This window comes from Gallus gallus, chromosome 1, assembly GCF_016699485.2.
Source record: "Gallus gallus isolate bGalGal1 chromosome 1, bGalGal1.mat.broiler.GRCg7b, whole genome shotgun sequence".
Taxonomy (NCBI): Eukaryota; Metazoa; Chordata; class Aves; order Galliformes; family Phasianidae; genus Gallus; species Gallus gallus.
The window spans coordinates 79,826,835-79,850,683 of record NC_052532.1 but is presented as its reverse complement, the minus strand read 5'-3'; the positions used below and the strand labels follow the sequence as shown (position 1 = coordinate 79,850,683).

Genomic DNA, 23,849 nt, shown 5'->3' with positions numbered 1-23,849 from the left:
AGGGGACGGTTCAGGTTGGATATTAGGGAAAAATTCTACTCAGAAAGAGTGGTGAGGCACTGGAACACACTGCCCAGGGAAGCGGTGCAGTTCCATCCATGGAGTTGTTCAGTAACTATAAATGTGGCACTGAGGGACATGGTTACTGGGCATGGTGAGGATGGATCAATGGTTGGACTTGATGATCTTAGAAGTATTCTCCAACCTTAATGACTCTATGATTCTATAAGACAGTGGTTATTGATAAGGGAGGGGTAGTTTGCCTTGGATATCCCGTCTGGCCTTAGGATGACACAGTAATTCTGGTCAGGAAGTACTTCAGAAAGTCACTACAGCAATATTCAGATTAAATCAAAGTCAGCTTTGACCTCATACCAGGATGCCTGAGGCTTTAGTTAGTATTGTTTTGAAGACTTCCAAGGATGGAGAATGCACAGCCTCACCTGGCAGCTGTCCTCATGGTCAAAAAGTTTAACTTCTATGCAGCTCGGTCTTCCCATGTTTCGGTTGGTGGTAGGTGTCTTATCATGAACTACTGTGAAGAGGCAAGTGCTATCTGTCTTCTTGGTATCCTTCCCACAGGTTTTGGTTTCCCCACGGCTGCATCATTTACAGACCAAACCAGCCCAGTCCCTCATCAGAGGAGGGCCCCGACCCCTGAGCACCTTGGCTGGCCACCAACTTCAACTTACAGCCATTTGTCAGTCCTATGCTGGGGGGCCCAAAATTGGATGCAGCACCTCCTCTGTCCCTACAATACTTTTCTTCCAGGAGCAGAAGCACCACAGCCAAAGCAGTCCACAGCACCTCACCAGCTCCTTGATTGCTTTTTTTTTTTTTTTGCTTGTCCATGTGGCTGACAAGTTTTGAGGGAGTCTGTCTTTATTTTTGCATGCTGTTTCACACATGGCAAACACTGAGTGAACAGAAACACGGCAAGCACAGGTGCATCTCAGGAGACATGGGCTGTGGAAATGGAGATAGAGAGATGTTAGTCAAAGACTTGTCTGGCAAGATGCAAGACATTAATTGACAGCACTACCTGGAGCTGGTGCCTCATAACCAGTAGAGACAGTGAATGTTGTGGAGAGATGACCTAAGAAAGGAAGTGTCCCATTCTTTCTCAAACTCTGTGGGGATTTCTGTCTGCTTGAGATCAAGATTGGCCTACTGCCTCCAGCGTTCCTTGCTTAGACACTGCTGGGGCTGAGTTTAGCTCCTCTGGCTTCATGAAGCTGGAGGTTATGTCATGTAGTCACCAGGAAGAGACTTAGCTAACCTGATTGTGCAGTGTTAGGCGGCACTGCTTAGCTGATGTTTGCTCTAAAACAGATAAAAAATTATTCATATTACAGTGTGGGTGCACTGGGGACAAGTTCAACTGGGAATATCGATTGTTTTGTTTTGGCAGCACCTGAAAGTCTGAACCATAGACCTGGACCTTGTGCTATGCTCTAGAAGAACGTAGACATAACAGTCTCCAAGTTATAAGCTTTCTTTAGCTCTCAATTAACTGCTTGCCATCTTACTGAATGCCAAGGAGGGCTCGCTCTATACCCTTGCCTCTTCTAGCATTACCATAAGAAATCATGTCAGCACCAAGGAATTCTCCACCTCAAACAGAGCTGCAAATAATTTAGCTAACTCTGAACAGCAATTCATCATAGCCAAAGAAATAAAGTACCCGGCACCTGCCACCTGCCCTGGAGATTCCTTTCCTACCAGACAATATTTAAGGATAGAGTTTATCTCACATTTTCTGACATTGAAGAATTACCTGTTTTGGAAAACAAAGTTTTGGAAAACAAAGTTACAAATTTTCGGGGGCTTCAAGATCCCCTTCCCCCATCTTGAGTCATGCAGTAGGATTTCATCTTACATTCTTTTTTGAGAGCCTACATTTCATTTTGCTCAATAGGTTTTTACAAGTCCTTCTCACTTGTCTTCTTCTAGTGTGACAGGTGAAAACAAAGGCCTTGTTTTTATGTAGGATGCTCCAAAAGTAATGCCTCCCGTTTATTTCAATGAGAACTACAACAGGTACAAAGAGCACAATAACGCTATTTGATAGAGCAAATTCTCAGCTACAAAACACTATTTTTCAACGTAGTCACCACCACTAGCTATGCATTTTTGCCAGCAATGAACAAGAGCCTGCATGCCGCACTTGTCAAAGTCTTCATGGCCACCTGAGATATGGCTTGTCTTTCATGTCGCTTTTGACACCACTGACACCCACCACCCACTGCCTCAGTGTGCTCACATCCACTCTCTGGTCTCCATAAATGTTTAGCGAGCATTGATGAATGTCAATGGCTGCAACTTTTTCTGCATGGATGAATTCAATGGCACACCTTACTTCACCCACACTTCCATGTCAGATGTCATTTTGTCAGATTGCCAGCTGTCACACAGCAACAAAATGTAATGGGATATTATCAGGAAGGTTAAACCTTTACTGTCACACCACTAACATCCATCTCTGATTTTGTGAGCTAACATAATAAAATAGGAGACATTACTTTTGGAGCAGCCCTCCTAACTATGGGAAGACCTACTTCCTACTTGTTTTCTTCCCTAACACAAGGAAATATATGGTGTAATCATTTCACTCACTTGACATGCTAATGTTTCAAAGCGTATTATATATATACATATTATATCTGTCTACCCTTGCTTTTCCATTCTATTCAGGGAAAACCATAATGAGATGCTGTTGAGCTAATTTTTCTGGCCTTTTTTATTCATTGATCTTCTAGTTATATGAAATGCGGAAAAGAAAGCTTTTTAACACTTCTGTGGTGTTTCTGATCCAGCCTATCCAACTTTAAAGGTAAATCATAAATCCATAGACTATTCCCCACTGTCTTGTCCTTCATGTGTCACACTGCAATATGTTGCCAAGAGCTATTTGTGTGAAGGTATTCAAAACTCAACTGGACATAGTTCTGGGCAACTTGCTCCAGTTGTTTCTCCTTGAGCAGGGGTATCAGACTAGATGCTCTCAAGAGGTATCTTCCAACCTCAGTGATTCTGTGATTCAGCTTTGCCAACTCCTTTAGTTAGTTGGAGGGGCTCTTAAATATAGATCTTATAAAATATTAAGTACAGAGGTACTTTATTAACGTTATAGCAACTGTCTTTGTTGCTATATGAATCATAAATATGATTCATAGTCACAATGAATTGCTATCACATAAACATGATTCATAAACAAAATGAATTGACGGTGGAAGAATGAGCTCTAAGAACACGCAGTTTTTTTCAGCTACCTGTCTAGGTTTATGACCTTTGTCCAACGCATGGCTTCATGTAGCCTTTACCCCAGAGAGATTCCAGTGGCAATGTATGATGAAAGTCATAAGAGAAATGTGAAAAACCAGGGCATTGGCTGTTACAGCCATGCATCTCATGATATATATGCAACTGCATGGTAACTGCATACCAGCAGCTGAGTAGCTGATATCTATTCTCACAAGCATTGTGATACAGCTTTGCAAAGATGTGCAAGGAGCTCATCTATGTCAGGGAGGCAGAATGAAAGTACCAGGGGGTTTGCTTGAAAAGGTAACAGCTTGAAAATGGCATCTGGTGTTCAGCATATCAATGGTGAATGGAAGATAAGAGGGAGAATGGGAAAAGCCTTTCAAATGGAAGATGAGACAGCTTATACTGGCCCAATAGATGGGGGGACTCAAATAACTTGGCTTTATAGCAAATACATTAAAACACATCTTTTTTTCCTGCTAAATCACCTTCAAGTTCAGGTGGTGGGGCATTGAGGTGTAAATGACATGGGTGCTGGGCAAAAAGGGAAGGAAAGACAAGGAACTTCTGGCCTTACCTTCCCTATGCACTCCACAAGCATTTTCTGGACCAGTGCCATGTGACAAAGTAAGCCTATGTGTTCTTCACTGTCCCTTCACTGTAATTCATGTCCCTTAGGGCATACTTTAGCCAGAGCAGGGCCTACAGCTTCTTAAGCAGATGACACTAAATAGGAAGAAGCTGTTGATTCCCTTGAGGACAGAGAGGCTTTTCAGAGAGATCTTGGCAAACTGGGCAATCACTAACCATATGAAATTCAGTAAGAGCAACTGCACCTGGGACAGGACAACCCTGGATCTGTGTACAGACTGGGGGACGAAAGGCTGGAGAGCAGCCCCACGAAATGTGATCAGGGGGCTCTGGCTGATGGAAAGTTGAATCTGAGCCAGCAGTGTGCCCTGGCAGCCCAAAGGGTCAAAACGTACCCTGAGGTGAATCAGGCCCAGCACTGCCAGCCGGGGTTGTCTCACTCTGCTCTGCGTCTGTGTGGCCTCACCTCCTGCACTGGGTGGAGCTTTAGGTGCCACAGTAGAAAAAGGACATCCAACTGTGAGAGAGCATCCAAAGGAGGGTTACAAATGTGGTTATGGGTATGGAGGATAAGGTGTCTGGGGTGAGGCTGAAGTTCTGTGGTGTGCTCAGTGCAGAGCAGAGGAGCTGAGGGGAGGCCTCATGGCGGCTGCAGCTCCTCACAGGGAGCGGAGGGGCAGCATTGAGCTCTGCTCTGTTTGACAGTGACAGGGCCCGAGGGAACGGCATGGAGCTGTGTCAGGGGAGGGGCAGCTGGGGGTTAGGGACAGGGGCTGCACCAGAGGGAGGTGGGCACAGCCCCAAGTGCCGGAGTGCAAGGAGTGTTTGGACACCACTCTGACACTTGGATTTTGGGTGGTGGTGTGTGGAGCCAGGAGTTGGACTCAATGATATTGTGTGTCCCTTCCCAACTCAGCATATTCTATGGGTCTATGATGCTAAGGTTCTATACAAGGCCTAGCACCATGCTTTCCAGTACAGACCACAGTCCACCAATGCTACTACGATGAGTACAATTACTGACTCATTGCTCTCCATCACTTCTTCTAGCAAGTGGTTGTCCTATCCCCAATGTATAGCTATTCTACCCTGTGTGTGTTGACCTGAACACACTCACAAGGCTTGGGAAAGCCTCCAAGCAGCACAGGTGAGTTTTACAGCTGACACAGGCAACAAGGTTTGCCAGAGATGCAGCATGACATTTTCAGCTGTATGGCACATAATAGTCAGAACCATGGCAGATGTCATCCCAAATGTTTTGAAATGCCTAGAAATCTTAGTCTGGTAAACTACTGGATTTGGCACGTATGCACAAAGTACATAAGAAATAACAGAAAGATGTGTTCTCTCTTATGTGGCCATGGACCTACTCTTGCAATTCCCCATTGCTTTTCACGGTCACGTTATCTTATTTCTAAAGGCACCAATCTTCTTCCCTTTATCCAGCTAAAATGCACTCATTAATGTATGTATTTTTGAAGATATTCATTCACTGCTGACTGTGATTTCATTGTCCCTAACCTGCAATTTTTCATCTATTTTTTAACCCTTTACACACTGCCAAATCCTACAGGAGCTCTCTAGAGCAGCTGTCTTTATTTACTTTTGTGCTGCCTAAAATGCAATCCTTCCTTGGAATCTCTCATCATTATTATGAGACAAAAAAGAAATAATATTTACACTTTTTGTTTGTTTGTTTGTTTGTTTTTAGCACTGCCAGCAGCTTTGTGGCAGAAAGGCTCTTTTTAATAACATGCACTTTTTTTTGGAGAGTGGCTGTTATGAAATACGTCCTTGTCATTTTTCTGGGACCACTCAGTAGCAGATGCCAGACAGGTTAATTATTATCATTTGTTTGTGCAGGAAAGGTCATAAAAGTCATCTGCAGCAGAGAGCACACATTTCTTGTCACAAAAAAACAGATGCTGCATGGATAGAGGCTGGAGAAGCCACCTGCTCACTTTGCTGTGATGCTTCTGCCTTCAGGCTAGAAAAACCACTTCCAGGAGATGGGAGAAAATTTAGTCACCTTGGTCTGTTCTGTCCTTCCCCCTGAGCAGCCAAGAAGGGTGGCTTCTGTTGGTCACTGAATTTTGTGGTACAATCTTTTTCTTTTTTTTTATCAGTGGTAGGAGAGCCCATCAAGCCCATGTAAGCCAAAGCAGAACAGACCTCAGGAAGAGAGGGTGGCATCAGATGCCAAGGTATAAGCTCTGAGCTTCGTCCTAGACTTCAGATCTACTAAGCCTCCTTGGCTTTTAATAAATCTTTAACCGAAAGCCAGTGGTTCATTTCCACTTTGTAAATGTTAACTTTCAGGTCAAAGGGAACATAGAAGTGCATGATTTAATTGCACACTGTTTTATTTCATGCTCCATCTCCTAGTCAAAAGAAATGACTGCTTTGGGTTCACACAGCACTGACTTCTGTTCCGTTGATCTAGCCAAGAAAGAAGCTGGATTTTTATTTATGTGCTTGTACTGCATTTGATATCTTGAGAGAAGGCTGTGCTGAGGAGGAATTTGCCTGCACATTTTCATTAGGTATGGAACCAGAGTTTCTGTACATTGATAAGCCCAAGGGGCACAACAAAATCTATCTCAGTGAAATAATTTCAAAGCAGGAAAAAGAAAATACGCCTGTACTTCATATTATTTGCAGTAAAGTTTGGCTAAGAAACTGAGCTGACAAAGATAGAATTTGTGGTCTCTTTGGAGAGCACAGATAGCTTCAATAATCTAAACCAGCTTCCTTCTAACTATTCTGGGGGACTTTTCCTCAGAGCTGTATTAAAGAACATCTTTCAGAAAACTACTAATTCTACTCTGAAAAAAAATCAAACAATGACAAATGTGCTTTCTTCTACTGTTTCAGGTGTCATCACTCTCACTGTTAGGAAACTACATCTAATTTCAAGATCTGTTTAGACTCTGGTTCTGGGAATCACAGTTTATTTCCCACACCACATTCCTATCACTGCATTGAAAAGATATGGATTTGAATGGTGGAGTATTTGGTGGATAAAGAATTGGTTGGATGGCCACAGCCATTATGGTCAATGGCTCTACATCCAGGTGGAGGCCAGTGATAAGTGGTGTCCTCCAGGGGTCTGCCTTGAGATAATGCTCTTCAACATCTTTATCAATCACATAGGCAGGGGGATTGAGTACACCTTCAACAAGTTTTCAGATGACACCAAGATAAGTAGTACAGTTGACACAATAGAAGGAAGGGATGCAGTCCAGAGAGACCCAGACAAGCTTGAACAGTGCATCCAACTTAACTTAAATGAGGTGCAACAAGGGCAAGTGCAAGGTGTTGCACTTGGGTCAGGGCAGTCCCAGATATGTGTACAAACTGTGAAAATAACTCGAGAGCAACCCTGCTGAAAAGGACTTGGGGATTCTGGTGAATGAAAAACTTGATACAAGCCAACAGTGTATACTTGCAACTCAAAAGGCCAACAGTATCCAGGGCTGCATCAAAAGAGGGGTGGCCAACAGGGTGAGGGAGGTGACTGTTTCTGCTCTGCCTTTGTGATGCTTCATCTGCAGTACTGCATCTGGGCCTGAGGCCACCAGTACAAGAAAGACATGGAGCTGTTGGAGTGGGTCCAGAGGAGGGCCACAAAGATGACCAGAGGGCTGGAGCACCTCTCCTATGAAGAAAGGTTGAGGAATTTGGGCTTGTTCCGTGTAGAGAACAGAAAGCTCCAGGGAGACCTCAGTGTGGCCTTCCAGTAGTTGAAGGGAGCTTATAAACAGGAGGGAGACTGATATGGCCTGATGATAGTGATAGGATGAGGGGGAATGGTTTTAAACTGGAAGAGGGGAGATTTATATTAGATACTAGAAGAAAATGTTTTACTCAGAGGGTGTGAGGCACTGGAACAGGTTGCCCAAAGAAGTTATGGATGCCTCATCCCTGGAGGCATTCAAAGTCATGTTGATTGGGGTCCTGGGCAACCTGCTCTGGTGTGTGACAACTCTGCCCATGGCAGTGGGGTTGGAACAAGATGATCTTTAAGGTACCTTCCAATCCAAGCCATTCTATGATTCTGTAATGTTATGATTGCAGCTCTGCCTGCACAACTGCAAAGCCTGAATGCTGCTGTTAGGGATGTTGATGTTAAAGACTTTGCTCCTTCACTGACCATTCTGATATACGATGAAGAAAACAAAGGGGTCCCATTCTTCATTTTCCCTGTCTGCTGATCAGGTATTACAAATAAACTACAGTAGTGCAAATGGATAATGCTAAGAACAATGCTTCTGTTTGTAAAGCTAGTGTTTCGGCTATGCAGTGGTTTCTTACTAGGTAGATCTTTGTAGTTGATTGGACATTTGAAGAGGATTGGGACTTATTTTTGTCCTCCCTTCCCTCTTCCACTTAACATCTACCTGATGTTTTTTTCCAAAAACAGTGCCTGTCAGAGAACCTAATACGCAGTGCTGCAGCAAAGCACACCCTAAGGAAAGCCTTACCTCTGAGTACTTGTACTGGTAACTTGCCAGACTATGACAGGTTCATCAATAATGATAATGGCTTTCTGTCAAAGAAAACTAGTGCACTAAGCTGTAGACATGCTCGGCCCTATAAAGGAATCAAAGAATCCGGCATCCTCTTAAGGAAAGTAAGACGGGAACAAGAGCTCTAATGGGAAGAGCTGGCTAACAAAAGAAAGGGAAATAGAAGGATTAAGCTCTCTTTGCTGAATAGCAGAAGCAGCTTTTCTCCTAGTAAAGCCTGTCACCTCCTTATCAACAGAGAAATGATGACTCTAGCACAGACTTCACCACACCTCACTGAAAAATCTATTGACTGCAGGCTCCGGCACAGCAGTTCATATTTGTCATAAATGGAGCATATTGAAACTGCCTCTGCAAATATTATTGAAAATTAATACCAATTGAAAATTGGTATTAAAGGTGCCCCGAAACCCCATTACTGGATAGGTTCAACACACTTAAAGCCAGTGGCACCTTTGCTAAAGACTGCCGTAGAGCAGGCAATCCTGCTGTTTGCTACTAAGCTGAAAACACATACTGAAGAATTTAAGGTCACTTAATATATAGGTTTCCTGTATTTCTGTTCAGAAATCAAGAAGGCAGTTCTGAGGATTTTCCATACTTAGGACATATTCATGCTTCTATGCCCTCAGTGAAGATGATGGACATAAACCAAACAATGTTCTGCCAAGCCCCTTGGGAAGAAAGGAGGTTCAGTGCTCATTTGCTATACCTCACACCTGTGTGCGCGTTGAAGTCTTACACACCTTGAAATACAGCCATGAACCATCTTTCCTGCCACTCTGCACTAAGCAGTAGGTACAGAGCATCTGGGAACGTATTTCTGTAAATAGAGATGGAGAAGTTCCAGTTTAGATGAAAGGGGTAAAAGTAACATGTGTGCCTGTGCCAGACATCGGGGAGACAGACAGGAGAGGGAGAGAACAAGAGACAGAGACGGGGAGAGAAGCAGTGGGGGACACAAAAGACAAAAAGTTGGAGATGGAAAGTGAGACAGGAAGAAAGGCAGCAAGGTGGAAAGAAACAGAGAAAGATGGAGGGAAGGGGGAGCACAAAAGGAATAGGGACACAGAGAGGTCAGGCAGGGAAAGAAATCAGGGACCAATAAAGGGAGCTGGAGGGACAGAGAAAAGACAGACAGCAGGCTCACACAAGGCATGAGGAGGGGAAGGCAGAGAAATGGAAGTTGAAACACAGGAGGAGGAGCCAAGTGTGGCACAGAGAAAGAGCCTGGTGCCACAGCCTCAAGCTTGGAGCTGCAGCGCCATGTTGGCAGCTGAAAAGAGTGAGGGGCTAACAGCAGTGAAACAGATTCTGGCTTCTTACTCTGATTTCTGAAGTGGACCTACCACTTCTCTGAAAAATAAATGCAACTTCATCAACACGCATGACTCTACTACACAGCAAATAAGCTGTTTTTTCCTAAAAGGAAAAAAATACACATCATGTTGGCAACCTGCTGACATTTAAATAAATCAGAATCTTAATCTGGACTGGAGATCTGTTTGCACTAAAATAACTAAGACGTTAGATTCACAGCACTGTGTTAACACAGGCATAAGATGATCCAGCTAGTTACTCTAGCCTGTGATAAATAAAAACCAAGCAAAACCAAACAGGGTTGGGCTGCACCACGAGCGTGTAGGAGAAAGATGAACACAGCTTTTCTCTAGTGACAATCTAAAACTGATGTTCAACCAGCTTAAGAGAGGGAGAAAGCTGAAGCGTGGAATGGATGGGACAGTGAGTAAGGGTAAATCAATGGAAAAAAAAAAAAAAGAAAAGAGCTGGGATGGTCATCCCACACCTGGATACACACTACACATACTGAGCAGGCTAATGGTGCCTGCTTGAGTTTATGCCAATTCCCATGGTTTGTCTGATTTATTATTCACTACCCATTCTGCCGCTGTATTACATTTAGCAGAAGAGAAAGTACGGCTATGACCCAAAATAGGATGGAGTTATTTAAAGGGAGCTAAAGTGTATGCTAGCCGTGTAAATGCAGAAACCACAAAATAGGGACACTGCCATTATCCTAACCCCAAGCATGGGAAAACTATGAAATTTCAGGATTACATTTAAACGTGGCTAGAATATGCTACCACCTTTAGCTCAGCCCTGATTAAATGCTACAAGGAAAGTGGGTCAAAATACTTGGGAAAAAACCCCACATACACAAGTATTTTATAAATCAACCTACTCTAATCTGGGACCACAAATACTAAAATGCTGTAATCATGGTCAGATGGGTCTGCCATCACTTTTCAGGGCTGCTGACAGAGAACACCACAGAAATGTGGCCTTTGCCTCTTAGAATTATAATCAAATGACAGCTGTCTAAAGGATTTGTTTGCATTAAAACTAACCATGGCCAAGTTACAACAGTGCTTACAGCAGAACAGAGTTCAGGGTGGTGCTAATGGAATATTTTGACAACACCAAGAGCTTGGAAAAACTTTTGTTCTCCTTTTCTTCAAATTAAACATACAGAATAATATATATATATATATATATATTTTAAAAGTAAACTCTTTAATTCCCAGTGTACTGGAAGATACAATACTACAATTTGATAAACAGATACATCAAAGCCACACCTCCACTTAGCAGATGAGATAGTGAGATTGTCCATGAAGTCAGACCATGCAGCAAGTCAATTCAATAGCGAATGGAAACAACCTGGCACGGATAGTAAATATTTGGGAGAAAAATGAACACAGCTTTTTCTGATGACAATTTAAAACTAGTGTTTAGACATTTTCAGGCCATCCTGAGTTATATGGCTCACAGGTAGATGAATGAGCTCGGAGAAACATAGCTGGGCCTATAGCAGGAGCCCTGCCCTCAAGCAAACTTCTCTCTCAATCTGCTAACCTTCTACTGCTTGCTCACATATTCCACTCTTTTCAGTACTGTTCTCTTTATCTTTTCTTCTTCTGTCCTAACAGTATCTGTTTCTAATCTGCTCCAACATCCTGGCTGTCACAGCCTTCAGTCCCTCTTGAGGCACAGGTCCTGCGCATTTTCTCCTGTACCTGGAGCGTGAACTGATTGCTCACACTATGACTATGACTTTGTCTCTTCTTTGGGGAGCCTCAGGAGCAAAGTGCTCAGATACGGCTAAGTTGGAACCAGGACTTCCCTGCAACGTGCTAGACAACGCTCTCTTATTGACTAATTGAAGAGGGCTACTTTGGAAAGCCATTTCTTACAAATCAGAGACCTGTGCAACTGTTGTTTCATGCGGCATTCTCAATTAAATGTCCTTCCTTAGTCTGCAGCACATCCAGTTCTCTTGAAGAAGCCAGAGGGTGAAGGAAAAAATACTCCTTCCCAGCTTTCTTGTCCTACTCTGCAGCAACTTGGTAACAGGAGGGACTCCAGTTCTTACTACCTTAAGACATGATCTGACCTTGAGAAAACAATTCTAGCTTTCATTATCAAAGGAGCAGAATCAGACATTGGCGCTGTCCTGATCTGCATAGCTCATGGATTATCAGCTATGAGTATTTCAGTATCTTCTTTTTCCTGCTCATAAACTAAGCGTAAACTAATAACCCATTTTATACATGCCTCTGAAAACTTAATGCACTCACGTTTGCAAATTTCCAATTTCTGAAAATGGCCTAAGGAAAAGAAAAGTATTCGTATTTTTAATAAGCTTGACGGGTATACCTAGCTGTCATTTCTGTGCTTGATTAGTAGCAGTAGGCAGCTTTCCATTTATTTCCAGGCAGCTGCTAGAGAAGAGCTGCAGGCAGATGTAATCTGGAGACTGCAGAACTCAGCTCACCGTCAATTTCACACCAGCAGTTTACTTTCGTCCACCTCCATTTATTATTAATCTGTATTTGTATCTAATTCCAGCTCTTAGTTAGCCTTTGCCAGAGGCTTAACCATTAGCAGTGACGATGAGAAAGGAAAGAAAAGCAAAAGGAAACAATAAACTGCCATGAGTCAGGTTCTCGCCGCTCCACATAATATTCTAGGGAGGCGAGAAGCTCTGCAAAGCTTGGGCTATTTACAAAGCCAGCAACTTCCAGAGCAGACGAGGCCAATATACTTTCCAAGTTCTTAGCACTAAATATGAAAAGGAAACATCACAGAACTTTCTTTATAGTCATACCACGTTTCTACTTTTTCAGGGCTTTGTATCTCTTTTACATTTCTATCCATTTTAAGGCTGGATGTTCTTATATTTCCCATTTTCTGAAGCTCTCAGACTCAGTAAGACCATGCCGCATTTGTTCCACATAAGCACTGTAATAAAACCTTACTTTTTCCATCAACTTTCAAGACATTGCCCTTTAACTTAACACAAAGAACAAAACCACTCAGTTATGAAAAGATAAACAGAAGTATCTGATTTACTTTGTCATCTCTAAAGTAAACAATTTTAATTTAAGCAGCAGAATTTGTTTTCCACTCGTGATTTTTTTAGGCTTCAAATCCTTTTTTATCTTTCACCCACCACTTTTATCCCTTTTCAGTATGGCTGGATGTTATGTTTCAGGTGAAACACCACCACATATTTAATGACAGCATTCTATCATCTTCCAGACCACCCCTTACTCGTTCTTACATTTTGCTCACTTGTTTTGTTCATTCTACTGTAAATGAGAAGCCCATTCAGTACCACCTTTCTGTTAGAGGTAAGATGAATGTAATTCATTGCAAAGACTATCTATAAGTCTCCTAAAAGGAGAAGAAGATATCAAATATACATGCTATGCATGACAGTTTACCACTGCATTGTGAGAGGCACAGAATCTATTGCACGCTTTCCCCAAATGTTCCCATATCTTCAGGCAATCTTAAGAAGGACTTTCAAGTTAGGTTTCTGGAAATTCTTCCTAATGTCTTTTCTGGCAAAAGTAGCTTCAGCAGTCTACCTGGCCAAACCGTGATTTCATTTTATTCTGCTTGACATAAGAATTACTGTCTTCAAGCACCCAGTGGGAATGAGAATGTTGTCAGAAACTCAGAGAAGTCATCTTCCACTTCTCTTTCAGTGTTCAGTCATAATGAAGGCTCTTCAGTGTTCCTCCTCCAAATCTCTTTCTTTCCGAGAAGCCAGGAATCTAGAGGCAGAAAAGATAACTCGTTGGAATTAGCAGGAGTTCCCTCTCACTCATATTCAAGTGCCTCTTACCGCACCCACTGCAACAGTGCCGTCCTCTTCCACACTGTTCCCAGAATCAGGACTAAAACACTTCAGACTAGTACTAGAGGAGCATTAAATAAGATGATGAACTATAGGATGGAGCTTTTGTCCTATAGAGCTCCTTTAGGAGCCTTTAAGCTTTTTTGGTGAGGTGTACAATGAATCCTAAACCACTTAATTAGAGATTTCAAAGTCCGTATTTTCCCCCAGAATCAAATGCATGAAGGAATTCCTCCTCCATTCATTCTTAAAACTATAATATATTATCACCACATTCTATTAAACAACTGTTGAGACTTAATGCCTCTAACCTGAGAGAGCAGCATTTTACTCATAGTACAGTTGAAAGTACAGTGTTATCAGTAGGTGCAAGCTTTGAGAAAACCATCAGAATAGAAAAAGCTGCAATAACACAAAGGATTAGCACTCTTATTTTTGCAGACTATCTGTATATACTGGTTACACTGTGACTATGAGTACTTACAGAAAAAAAAATCTACTCAAAACCATCAAAAGCTTCTGTGGCTTAATGGTATTTCAAACATTTGCACTCCAGTACAGCCACAAATCCCCCAAAAGAAAGAGATACGCTGCCCTCCAATACTGTATTAGATGGCTGTCCTATTGATGACTCTTAAAACTGTGTGATTATGATTCAGAATAACTTGAATGTCTAACTCGACATAAGCAGAAACAACAGAATCAGTAAACATCCATATTCTCATAGGATGTACACAATCTTAAAATGGAAGGTGTCAGCTAAGCATTACAGATCATGCTAGGACAATAAAGGCATTTATGATTTATATGGGGAGAGAATGTAATTCACAGTATGAAGTAGACTGATGGGTTGTGTAATTTACTGGTAAACTGAGACAGCAAAGAGCTTACCCAAAATAAAAGTCCACTACAGAAACACAAGTTAAATTCAGTCAGTCCTAAGACTGAGGTATTCATTCAAGAATTATTTTGTTCAAGCCTGAAAAGCAGTAATCCCTGAGAAAAGCCAGGTAGCTTTACACAGAAGTTCATCTAATCCAAACTGCTTTGGGAATTCAGAAAAGAAAAATGCTGTCATCATTACTCCAAAGTAGAAAGACACTATAGCTAAAAACTTGACTGCTTCAGCATTTTATATATCAAAGCCAATTAATTAAGAGTAACAACTATTTGTTTATATGAGACCTGATCGAAGCCCAGCTACAAGCAATTTGAAACTTATTATTCTTTTCATCCTGAAGAATTCTACAACAAAGAAAACCAAAAGGGATTGAAGAAACCCGTTGTAGAAAACCCAGAAAGACATTTATAAGATACACATGAAATAGCTCATTTCAAATGATAACATTATGAGTTTGTATTGAAGTCACCCATTCCAATTTGGATTTTGTCTTTCAATACGGCTGTCCACAGCTTAAGATTTGTTTTAAGCTTCTGAGCTGTTGTCAATGAGGCAAATGAAAGTAGTAATCAGCAGGCTGTAATCTTTGGCATGAGATCACAGAGATTGTAAAGTTAATCTCTGGCTAGCTACTAGAAATGAAGAATATAAGAAAAAAATCACTGAATGAATCACAATGAAAACTATCTGTACAACATAAATAATGCTGGTTTCATCTGTGCAAAAAAAGCCTTTTCATTGGCCTTCACAACAGCATCCCTGGCTTAAACTTGCAAGCTGGCAGTCTGATGCTGAGAGATTTGAAAGAGATCTTGTTAGCCCAATTTACCTCAACTATGTTAGCATACTTAGCTTACTGCTGATCACATTGCAAACACTTCAGCTGACAGAAGTCAGACATTTTTCTGCCTATTCAAAGCAGCTGTGCTCCCACAGACAAAAAAAGCCTCAACTACCAGCATAAATTAGCATTTAAGTCACACGAAGCCCGTGTTTTAAAAAAGGGCTCTATCAGCAGTTCACAACACTGGGAGAAACAAAACAAAAAAGTAAGAAAAAATTCCAAACCTGATTGCCATCTCTTAAGAAGTACCTCTTCTCTATCACCTGGAAAAACAGTGAGAGAATAAGCTTAGCAGGCACAACATATGCATAACCTCAGATTTCAACCAACGCTTCACACATAAGCACTGAAACTCATGGCTAATTGAGGAGAGATCTGAACCCAAGCCCCATGCTCCAGGTCTACTGCTTTAATTCCAATGCTTTGTTACACACTGAAGGAGTTGCCACCTTCAGTGATTCCTAGCAAAGCTGTCATCCTCAACTTCTACACACCGAATGAATGTAGCCCTCCTTTAGTAACAGGGGGATTGGTGTCTCCTTACTGCATCAGAGCAAAAGTTATTCCCATCCCTCTCTTCAGGTGCAGCAGTTTTGCCACAGAAGCTCATTCTGCAGGTGTCCACTGGGCATTAGGTGAGGCCTGACAGAATGTAGCCTTACTTGTTCTCTGAGGATGATACACAAACTGCCCATGCTGAAGGGCACCTATGCAGCCACCACCACCAGTCTAAAATCAAAAAGTCATTTGTATCATTTTGTATCGCCTGCACCCTCCTCCCAAGAAAATTCAGGCCAAATTTCATTTCTGAAGAACGATCTGTTACGGGACATCATCTGTTTCACTACGATCTCTTTGTCCAGGGGACACAAAGTGCTTTAAGCCAGAGCAATCCTGCCATTTCCACAGTAGGTCTTGATGCTCTCTTGTTGAGGAAAGAAAAGTAAGGTGCTAAATTTCTTCATTCCTGAAGTTTGATTTAACTTGATTTAGCAATAGAGCTAACCATCTTCACGTTACCCTAGCTCACTGCAAACCCTCTGCTCTGTCAAATGACTTCAAAAGTATACAGTGTTTTTGCACAGTTGTGAGTTGTTCTTCATCACTCTGTACAGATCAAAAGTCAAATTTTCAAGTTGATCAGAGATCTCCAGGAGAAGACTAGCCTTTGGCCTGCCCATACCTGGCTTGAGTTGACTCACACTCAAAAAGCACAAAGTGAAAGGAATAGCTGTTTTCCATGCTCAAATCACACTGCTCAATACGCAGAGCAGTAAAATCTAATTTAATTGACTTGACTTACCTTATCAAAAAATCTGCTTAGTTTGACAGCATTGGATGAGCCTGCAGCCAAGTAACGAGGATTGGTGCAATCCTAGAACACGTGAAAGTCAACAAACGAAGCACAAGAAAACCAATGCAATGAAGACATACATGTGGAAATTATCATAACATTTTTCCTCACACATGCACATACAGTCCATGAAGGAAAATGGTCTATCTCCTACTATTTCATCTCCAAAGTCATTTGAGAGAAAAATGGATTGAGAAGAAATAAAAACAAAAACCTTAGGTGTTTTAAGCTTAGCTCAACAAAAAAAAGTTGCCTTTTCCTCAGAGATTTGGGAATGAGAGGTTTGAAGGCAAAATCAATTGCTCAAGCCAAGCAGCGGTCAAGTGATTTCAGAGGTGCATTACCAGAAGATGATACAGAAATAATCCTAGCCAGGTATTACACAAGGTACTGGTTTGACCTGTAGACCAAAAACTGTCTACTCATGAAAGATGTGGAAGCAGCAGCTTTCCTTAGTACTGCCCTTCATCTTGATCTTTGCCTGGAGGGTAGGCTCCTCACACTGGAGGCAAAGCCAATTCTACACTGTAAAGTAACTAGAGAACTCTTCCCCTATGCTTTCCATATCTACCTTCTGCCACCAGCTGTAAAGTCAGCTAATAATTTGTACTGGCTACACGAGACTGTGCACATGCGGAAACATTTACACAGCATACTGATAATGTTAAACACTGTAATGTTTTGGCTGGAAAAGAATTTATTTTTTTCATAGTTGCTTTCACAATGCTATGGTTTGGATTTGAAAACAGTATTGATAACACATCAATGTTTTAGCTGTTGCTGAACAGCGTTTACACAGCATTAAGGCCTTTTCTGTTTCTTGCTGCTGCGCCAGCAGGCAAATTGGGGTGGGAAAGAAGCTGGGATGAGACACAGCCAGGAAAACTGACTCCAAATGACCAAAGGAATATCCCATACCACAAGGCATCACGCTCAGCCATAAAAACTTTGGGAAAGAAGGAAAGTGGGACGTTTATCTTCCCAAGTAAATGCCACATAGGCATGATAAAGCCCTGCTTTGCAGGAAGTGGCCAAGCATCTGCCTGCTGAGGGGAAGAAGCAAATGCAGTCCTTTTTTGCTTTGCTTGACCAGTTTCCACTTTCATGTTAAACTGTCATTATTTCAACCCATGAGTTTTCTCACTTTTATCCTTCTGATTTCTCTTCTCCATCCTATGGGCTGAGAGTGAGCAAGCAGTTGTGTGGCACTGCCTGCTGGGGTTAACCCACTACACATATGTACCCATATACAGAAATAAATAACATGGTCTTGATGCTTCATTCAAAGATATTTTGTGTCAGAACTAAGAAGAGGGAAGAGAAAACTGAACTCCCAGTCATCGATTCCAAGATCAGCACCTTTATCTAACCCCTCTATCTTTCTACAGTGAAACAAAGACCTTCATTTCATCACATAGAGGTGTCAGCTAATCAAAACGTGCACGACGCCAGCACTACTGAGAAAATCTCTAGAACTGTAATTTTTGTAACAAGTTTTACTTAACAGAAAATCAGAATCACTGCCATATAAAAGAAAAACACTGGTGACAAGGATACTAACCAAATTTATCTCTTCAGCATTGAAATCCTCAGCCAAGAAAGCTGTCCTGGTCAAAACTTCATTACGCTTTGTTTCTGGGATCTGATCCAGCTTAGTTCCTATTACCAGCAGTGGAATCTGGTTATCAGCAAACTGTTCACGGTCGTAGTCACTGAAGGAAATAAATATAATCCTGAATGCAGTGATGGTCATCTAAGTGAGCACAGGGGCACCATATCCCCATTCCTTTCAAATAAGAGTAATTTACAAACATTACTTATCTAAGTGAGAACATGCTGTATGTGTAAATTAAGGCTTCAGCATCTAAGACCCAACACAGAAATTGAAAGAAATAAGAAACCATGTGATTGGATTTCTTCTCTGCATAGATGACCTGCAGGCCAGAAGAAATGCTAGGTAATTTACACAAGCAAGAAAGAAACAGGAGTTTCATTCAGTATTACACCAGGCATATGCAGCCATCAGAGACTAAGCAGGGAGCCAGCATCTTTGAGCATCCAAAGTTCCTACATTTTTAAGGCAGGACAATGAAACAAATCACAATTGTGAAATGTTATCCCTTCCCACATTAGATCAAAAGGGCTGCAATACCACTGCTGAGGTGTCAAGTTACTAATTTCTACATTCAAGTAAAGGTAGTTACTACACCCTGAATTCCAGTAAGCTTTGATTCAGATATGAATTATGATCAAAGATAGTCTTTAGAAAATAAATGATATAGTAATTAAACATCATTACAAATCCATACACCAAGCACTGCCCTTAGGAAACCTGTCAGTTTTACTTAAGACAAGCTAAAGTGAAGTGATTTTATCAGTAATAGCGACAACTTGATCAAGTAATTGGTAGGGGCTGAACATCTGTCCCTGAAGTGAAGCTTTAGAGAAATTTTAAGTTTGCTTAAATGCAAACTCTCCTTCCCTGCTCCCATGTTTCTACAGAAGCACCTGTGTACCTTTTCCCTTACAGTAAGGTCTCTGCTATGCAGTTCGGGAGTCTACTGAGAGAATGGCCTGCTTAGCAGCACAAAAAGAAAAGCGCAGTGTATGTATGTATGTACATATGTCCTCATTTTTTATTTCTTTCTTAAAAGTCCAGCCACATCTAATGTTGGGTGGTTTTCACACTTAGGGATGAACAAAGAGTCCCACAACAGCTTAGTTTTTCACTCACCCGTTTGTCACAAGAACTCCTGTGGGAGCGACATCTCTGTTGAGTGCTTCCAAAGACCAGCGATATAAATTCTGGGATGATTTCTTGTTGGTTAAGTCATGCACTAAAATTATCCCTAAAGTGAAAGAGAAGGCAGCAAGATGCTATTTAATGGTGCATGTCTTTTTCTTATCTTCACAAAATGACATCTGCAGGTTCCCAGATATCTGACAATCAGGAAAGGGAAGTATAACCAGTTTGGTTACAGTAAGTAAGAAAAACAGAAAATATTGCAATGCAACATTTCTCTGGTCACACCATCTGAGAAGTCTAAAGGCTGCTCCTCTGTTTTGAAGGGTTTACACAGCACTACTGCCTTCCTGCATTTTCAAGAACCGATGCCAAGTACTTGGGGAAGCATCCACAAGAGAAACTCACAGACTTTCACGGTCCACTGAACGGCTGGTAGAAATATGAATGAATACGATTTCATGTATTTAAGCTTCCAGCATTTTTCATCACTATCATCTTTCACAATGTAAAATCAGAGAGGAAAATTGCCAGCCAAACTTCCTAGTGGTGCTATTAACAGACACCCACTTCTGATAACCACAGTTCCTAACTCCATTACCAATTCCTGCTAGCAAATTTCTTCTATTTATTCACACCTTCTGAAACCTGTGGAATGTTCCCACTTCCTCCAGACTTTAAATCGTAATTAATTCAAGGACCAAATGGCACCATATTCTTATCAGGATTTGTTTTAAAGGCACTTCACAGCCCACAGGTGTAGAATACTAGCTGTTTAGTCTTTCACCTTCATTCCCAAATTCTGCACACACTAAGAACAAACACATTCTCCACCAGCTCACATTACTGTGCACATAGATTCGGTGCTATGAGATTTCCCATCATGTCACAACCACATCCTTATTTCAAAGTACTTATCTTAGTAATAGCAGGAAAAGACAACTCAACCATCTGCCCATCTCTAGTGTAGAGAAAAAAAGCATGACACAATATAAGTTGGTCTGTGTCAACAGACTCATAGGCACTGCTGCGTAATCTGTGAGAAACATGCTCACCTCCACTCTTCCCTAGCTGTGTTTTTGATAGGTTGGATCCCTTCTCTGCTTCACTGAAAGGCTACAGAGATAGCTGCGCCAGCAGAGAACCCAACATCAAAAAGGAGCAGGTAGGACCAATCACCACTCAAGGAAACGTTCCTCCCACAGAATGTCTGCGAGCCACAGCCTTGCTGCCTGTTCACTGTCCTAGACTATCAAACTCCACACACCAGATGCAGGGACAACAAAGCTGAAGAGCTAAGTTAGACTCAAGAGTAAACTGTATTGAGCTTCAAAGCACCCAGGTCTCCCTGAAAGCCAGCAATGATGTTGCTGCAACCAAACACCAACTGTCTTTTGAAGTCAGGTTTTTCAGATCACTGCAAGCCCAGTAAGGTGAAGCAGTCAGGCAGGAGGAATGCATTCATCTTCTCTTCTTACATCAGGTGAGAAGCAACCTGTGAGACAAGCTCTGACAATGGAATTTATTTAATGAAAAAGAACAAACCAGAAACCACAATAGAGCCAAGGTGAACTACCAAAGCCAACAGTTTTCATATGCAAGCTGGCTAATTATATCATTTGGGCAGTGGAGATAAATAGCTCTATTTTAATAACTTCATCGATTATAACATAGATACATAAGTTTGAAATTTCATCTCCTAATGTGCTGTTTTAGGATATTTCCAAGTCTGACCTACACAGGCTGGCATGCCTGCAAGTTTGGTGTCAAAAAGAACTCCATTTTTTTTTTCATGTACAACAGAAGCTTATTTTGAAGCCTTTGCTTTGAGGGCACAACTCAAATCAAATCTTATTTAGAGATGTCTGGCTAACAATACGAGCAAGAGATACCTGCATACAATAACCCCCCTGGGAAAGGGAAAGAAATAACTAGTTAAATAATCACAGAGCAAAAACTGCTTACTGTATAGCTTAAAACATTACTGAAGGCTCTCAAATGATGAGGAATGAGAAACGAAAATCAAAATGTTTGAGAGAGATTCAGAAGCAGATGTTAATCAGGTATATATCTATTTTCAGTGAACTATCCTTGGATGCCAAAAAAGTAATAACTGAAATGCAATCTCTTATTTGCTACCTTAGTGATACAGATGAACCACCAGACCTTTAAGCCGGTATCTCAAGGGAACAGATGCCATCCTTTCAAATAGCATAAAATGTAACTTTCCACCAATCTTGCAAGTTGCAGATTCAACTACTACAAATCACTTGACAAATTAAACGAGCAGCAGGCAAGATGGTTATCAGAATATTGCAATTTTATGGCAGAAGAGTTCAAGTTTGTCATTGTGGGATAGAACTATCAAAGTTCATACCGTAAATTCAAGTTCATATCATATAAATTCAAGTAATTATTTCCGTACCGTAGGTTTTGGAACTAGACAGACAAGAAAATATAAATCTTATTTCTGCATATATATCAGGCTTGGAGAGGTGACGGCAGCCTTTTACGTCTGCATGCGTAGCTGGAAAGGACATCACTGCAACCTGAAAGACTCCTCATTGCACTAGCTGCATGAGACTGAAGGGGAAGGCTGATGAAGCTCATTTGTACAGGTTTGCCTAGAATAGCTTTCCAGTTCCAAATGGAATCCATAAAATTCTAAGAATGGTATCGGGTTGGTATTTTTTTTCCTTTATAAATATGTTGGAATCAGAAAAGAGAACGGGACGGCCCTCAGCTAGCCTTAAAGGAGTCCTGCTCCAGCACCAAGAGAGCTCTCAACAGAAACAAGTGACAAGAGATTGATACCAAGCAAACTTACCATTCAGCGAGTTATAAAATACTGCTCTTGTGCTTTTCACACTAGTGGCACTACCCACTGAACCTCCAACATCCCACAGCTCTATATAGTATGTCTTCTCTTCCGGAGTCCCTTCTTTGTAGTCGTGGATCTAATGGAAAATTCACATCATACATAATCACAGCATCAGCTCCTGGGCGTTAATCAGTGCAATACAGCTCAAAGGATTACAGCACTTGGATAGAAAATTGCAAATTTTAATAGTGACGGCATTTCAAATGTCTCAAGTGGAAAGGGACTGGCTGGCCAGAGTCAGGCAGTGGCCAGCGGATATCGGAGATCTCTCTCACATAAGACAGAGTTTGGTAAGTCAGCAGGAAGCATTCTTCCCACCCAGATATTAACAAACCTTATGGCTCATTGTGAAATAGCGCCTTGCTAAAGCAGATATAAAGACGCAGTCATGGCTTCTTGTGCTGGTACCACAAGATTAAGAGCACTGACATACTGGGCTCCCCCTGGCCACATTTTTTTCCTCACCAAATTCTCACTGACATCTCAACTGAATGAATCAACCAACGATTTTCCTTTGATTCTGCACTGAAACAGAATTGCTGTGTTTCCTTCCCCACATTTAGGAAACATATCTGGGGATTCTCGGAGATTAAACTCACAGCCAGTAAAGCAGGATCAGTCCTAACTGATGGCACAGCATCTCAAGGAGAATGCAGGAAACACTGATGGAAGATGAAAGCGTTCATCGCTGCGCTATAAGGACTGCACATAGGGTTGGGAAAAAGTCAGTGGGTAACCTCATCCTCTTGCAACGAGCAGGAAGGGAGACATCACACCGAGTACCCTCAAGTTCAGGGCGAGTGGGAGCGGCCTTAAGTTGCACCAGGGGATGTTCAGGTTGGATATTAGGAGAAATGTCTTCTCAGAAGGAGCGCTGAGGCAGTGGCACAGCTGCCCAGGGGGGTGGTGCAGTCACTGTGCCTGGAGGTGTCCAGAAACACATCGGTGTGGCACTGAGGGCCACAGTTAGCGGGCACGGAGGGGATGGGTTGGCGGTTAGACTAGATCATCTTAGAGGGTTTTTTTCCAGCCTTAGTTATTTTGTACTTCTATAACAAGGTTCCAATTTCCCCCCAGCACGTTTGGCTGCCCGGCACCTACTCGCACATCCACCGAGCAGCCCACCGTCCAGGACGGGTTCCCCAGCACCTGGTTGTGACACAGGAGGTGCACGAGCGAAGACTTTCCGACACCTGCAAAGGCACACAGAGGACAACGCCGGTCAGCCGAGCTACCGCACGACAAAGGGGCCGGAGAAGCGGTTCGCGGCCAACGCTCGGGACCCAACGGCCGGGTCTCGGGGGCACCCTTCCTTTCAGGCAGCGGCTCACTGCGCATGCGCCCCGGCTGCGGGTGGGGGGCATGGCAGGGGAGGGGGCATCCCCGCCCCGCGCTGTGCGCGCGCGCACCGTGCCGAGGGAGGGGAGGGAGGCACGCACTCACCGGAGTCGCCCAACACCAGCACCTTGACCCTATCCAGAGCCGCCATCTTAGCCTACCTAGCAACAACTCCCGCGCGTACCGCCTTCTCGCGGTGCGCTCAAGCGATTCGCTAGCTGCTCGAGCGAGCGG

General features: G+C 42.3%; 1 protein-coding gene across 1 annotated transcript; it reads right to left on the bottom strand.

The window, feature by feature from the left end:
* Positions 1-10,837: 10,837 nt before the first annotated feature.
* On the bottom strand, positions 10,838-23,795 carry RABL3 (RAB, member of RAS oncogene family like 3). Its single transcript, NM_001030780.2, has 8 exons — positions 23,721-23,795; positions 23,379-23,470; positions 22,224-22,353; positions 19,388-19,502; positions 18,215-18,365; positions 16,603-16,674; positions 15,524-15,562; positions 10,838-13,471 (listed from the first exon to the last, which is right to left on the bottom strand). Exons 1-8 carry the CDS (start codon positions 23,764-23,766, stop codon positions 13,406-13,408), a joined length of 711 nt encoding a protein of 236 aa, NP_001025951.2. The 5' UTR covers positions 23,767-23,795; the 3' UTR covers positions 10,838-13,405.
* Positions 23,796-23,849: the final 54 nt, after the last annotated feature.

Coding starts and splice junctions, on each gene's coding strand:
- RABL3 (NM_001030780.2), bottom strand. CDS start 23,766: ATGGCGGCTCTGGATAGGGTCAAGGTGCTGGTGTTGGGCGACTCCG. Junction 23,471..23,720: donor GCTGGTGTTGGGCGACTCCG/GTGAGTGCGTGC, acceptor GTGCCTTTGCAG/GTGTCGGAAAGTCTTCGCTC. Junction 15,563..16,602: donor TAAGCAGATTTTTTGATAAG/GTAAGTCAAGTC, acceptor CTGTTTTTCCAG/GTGATAGAGAAGAGGTACTT.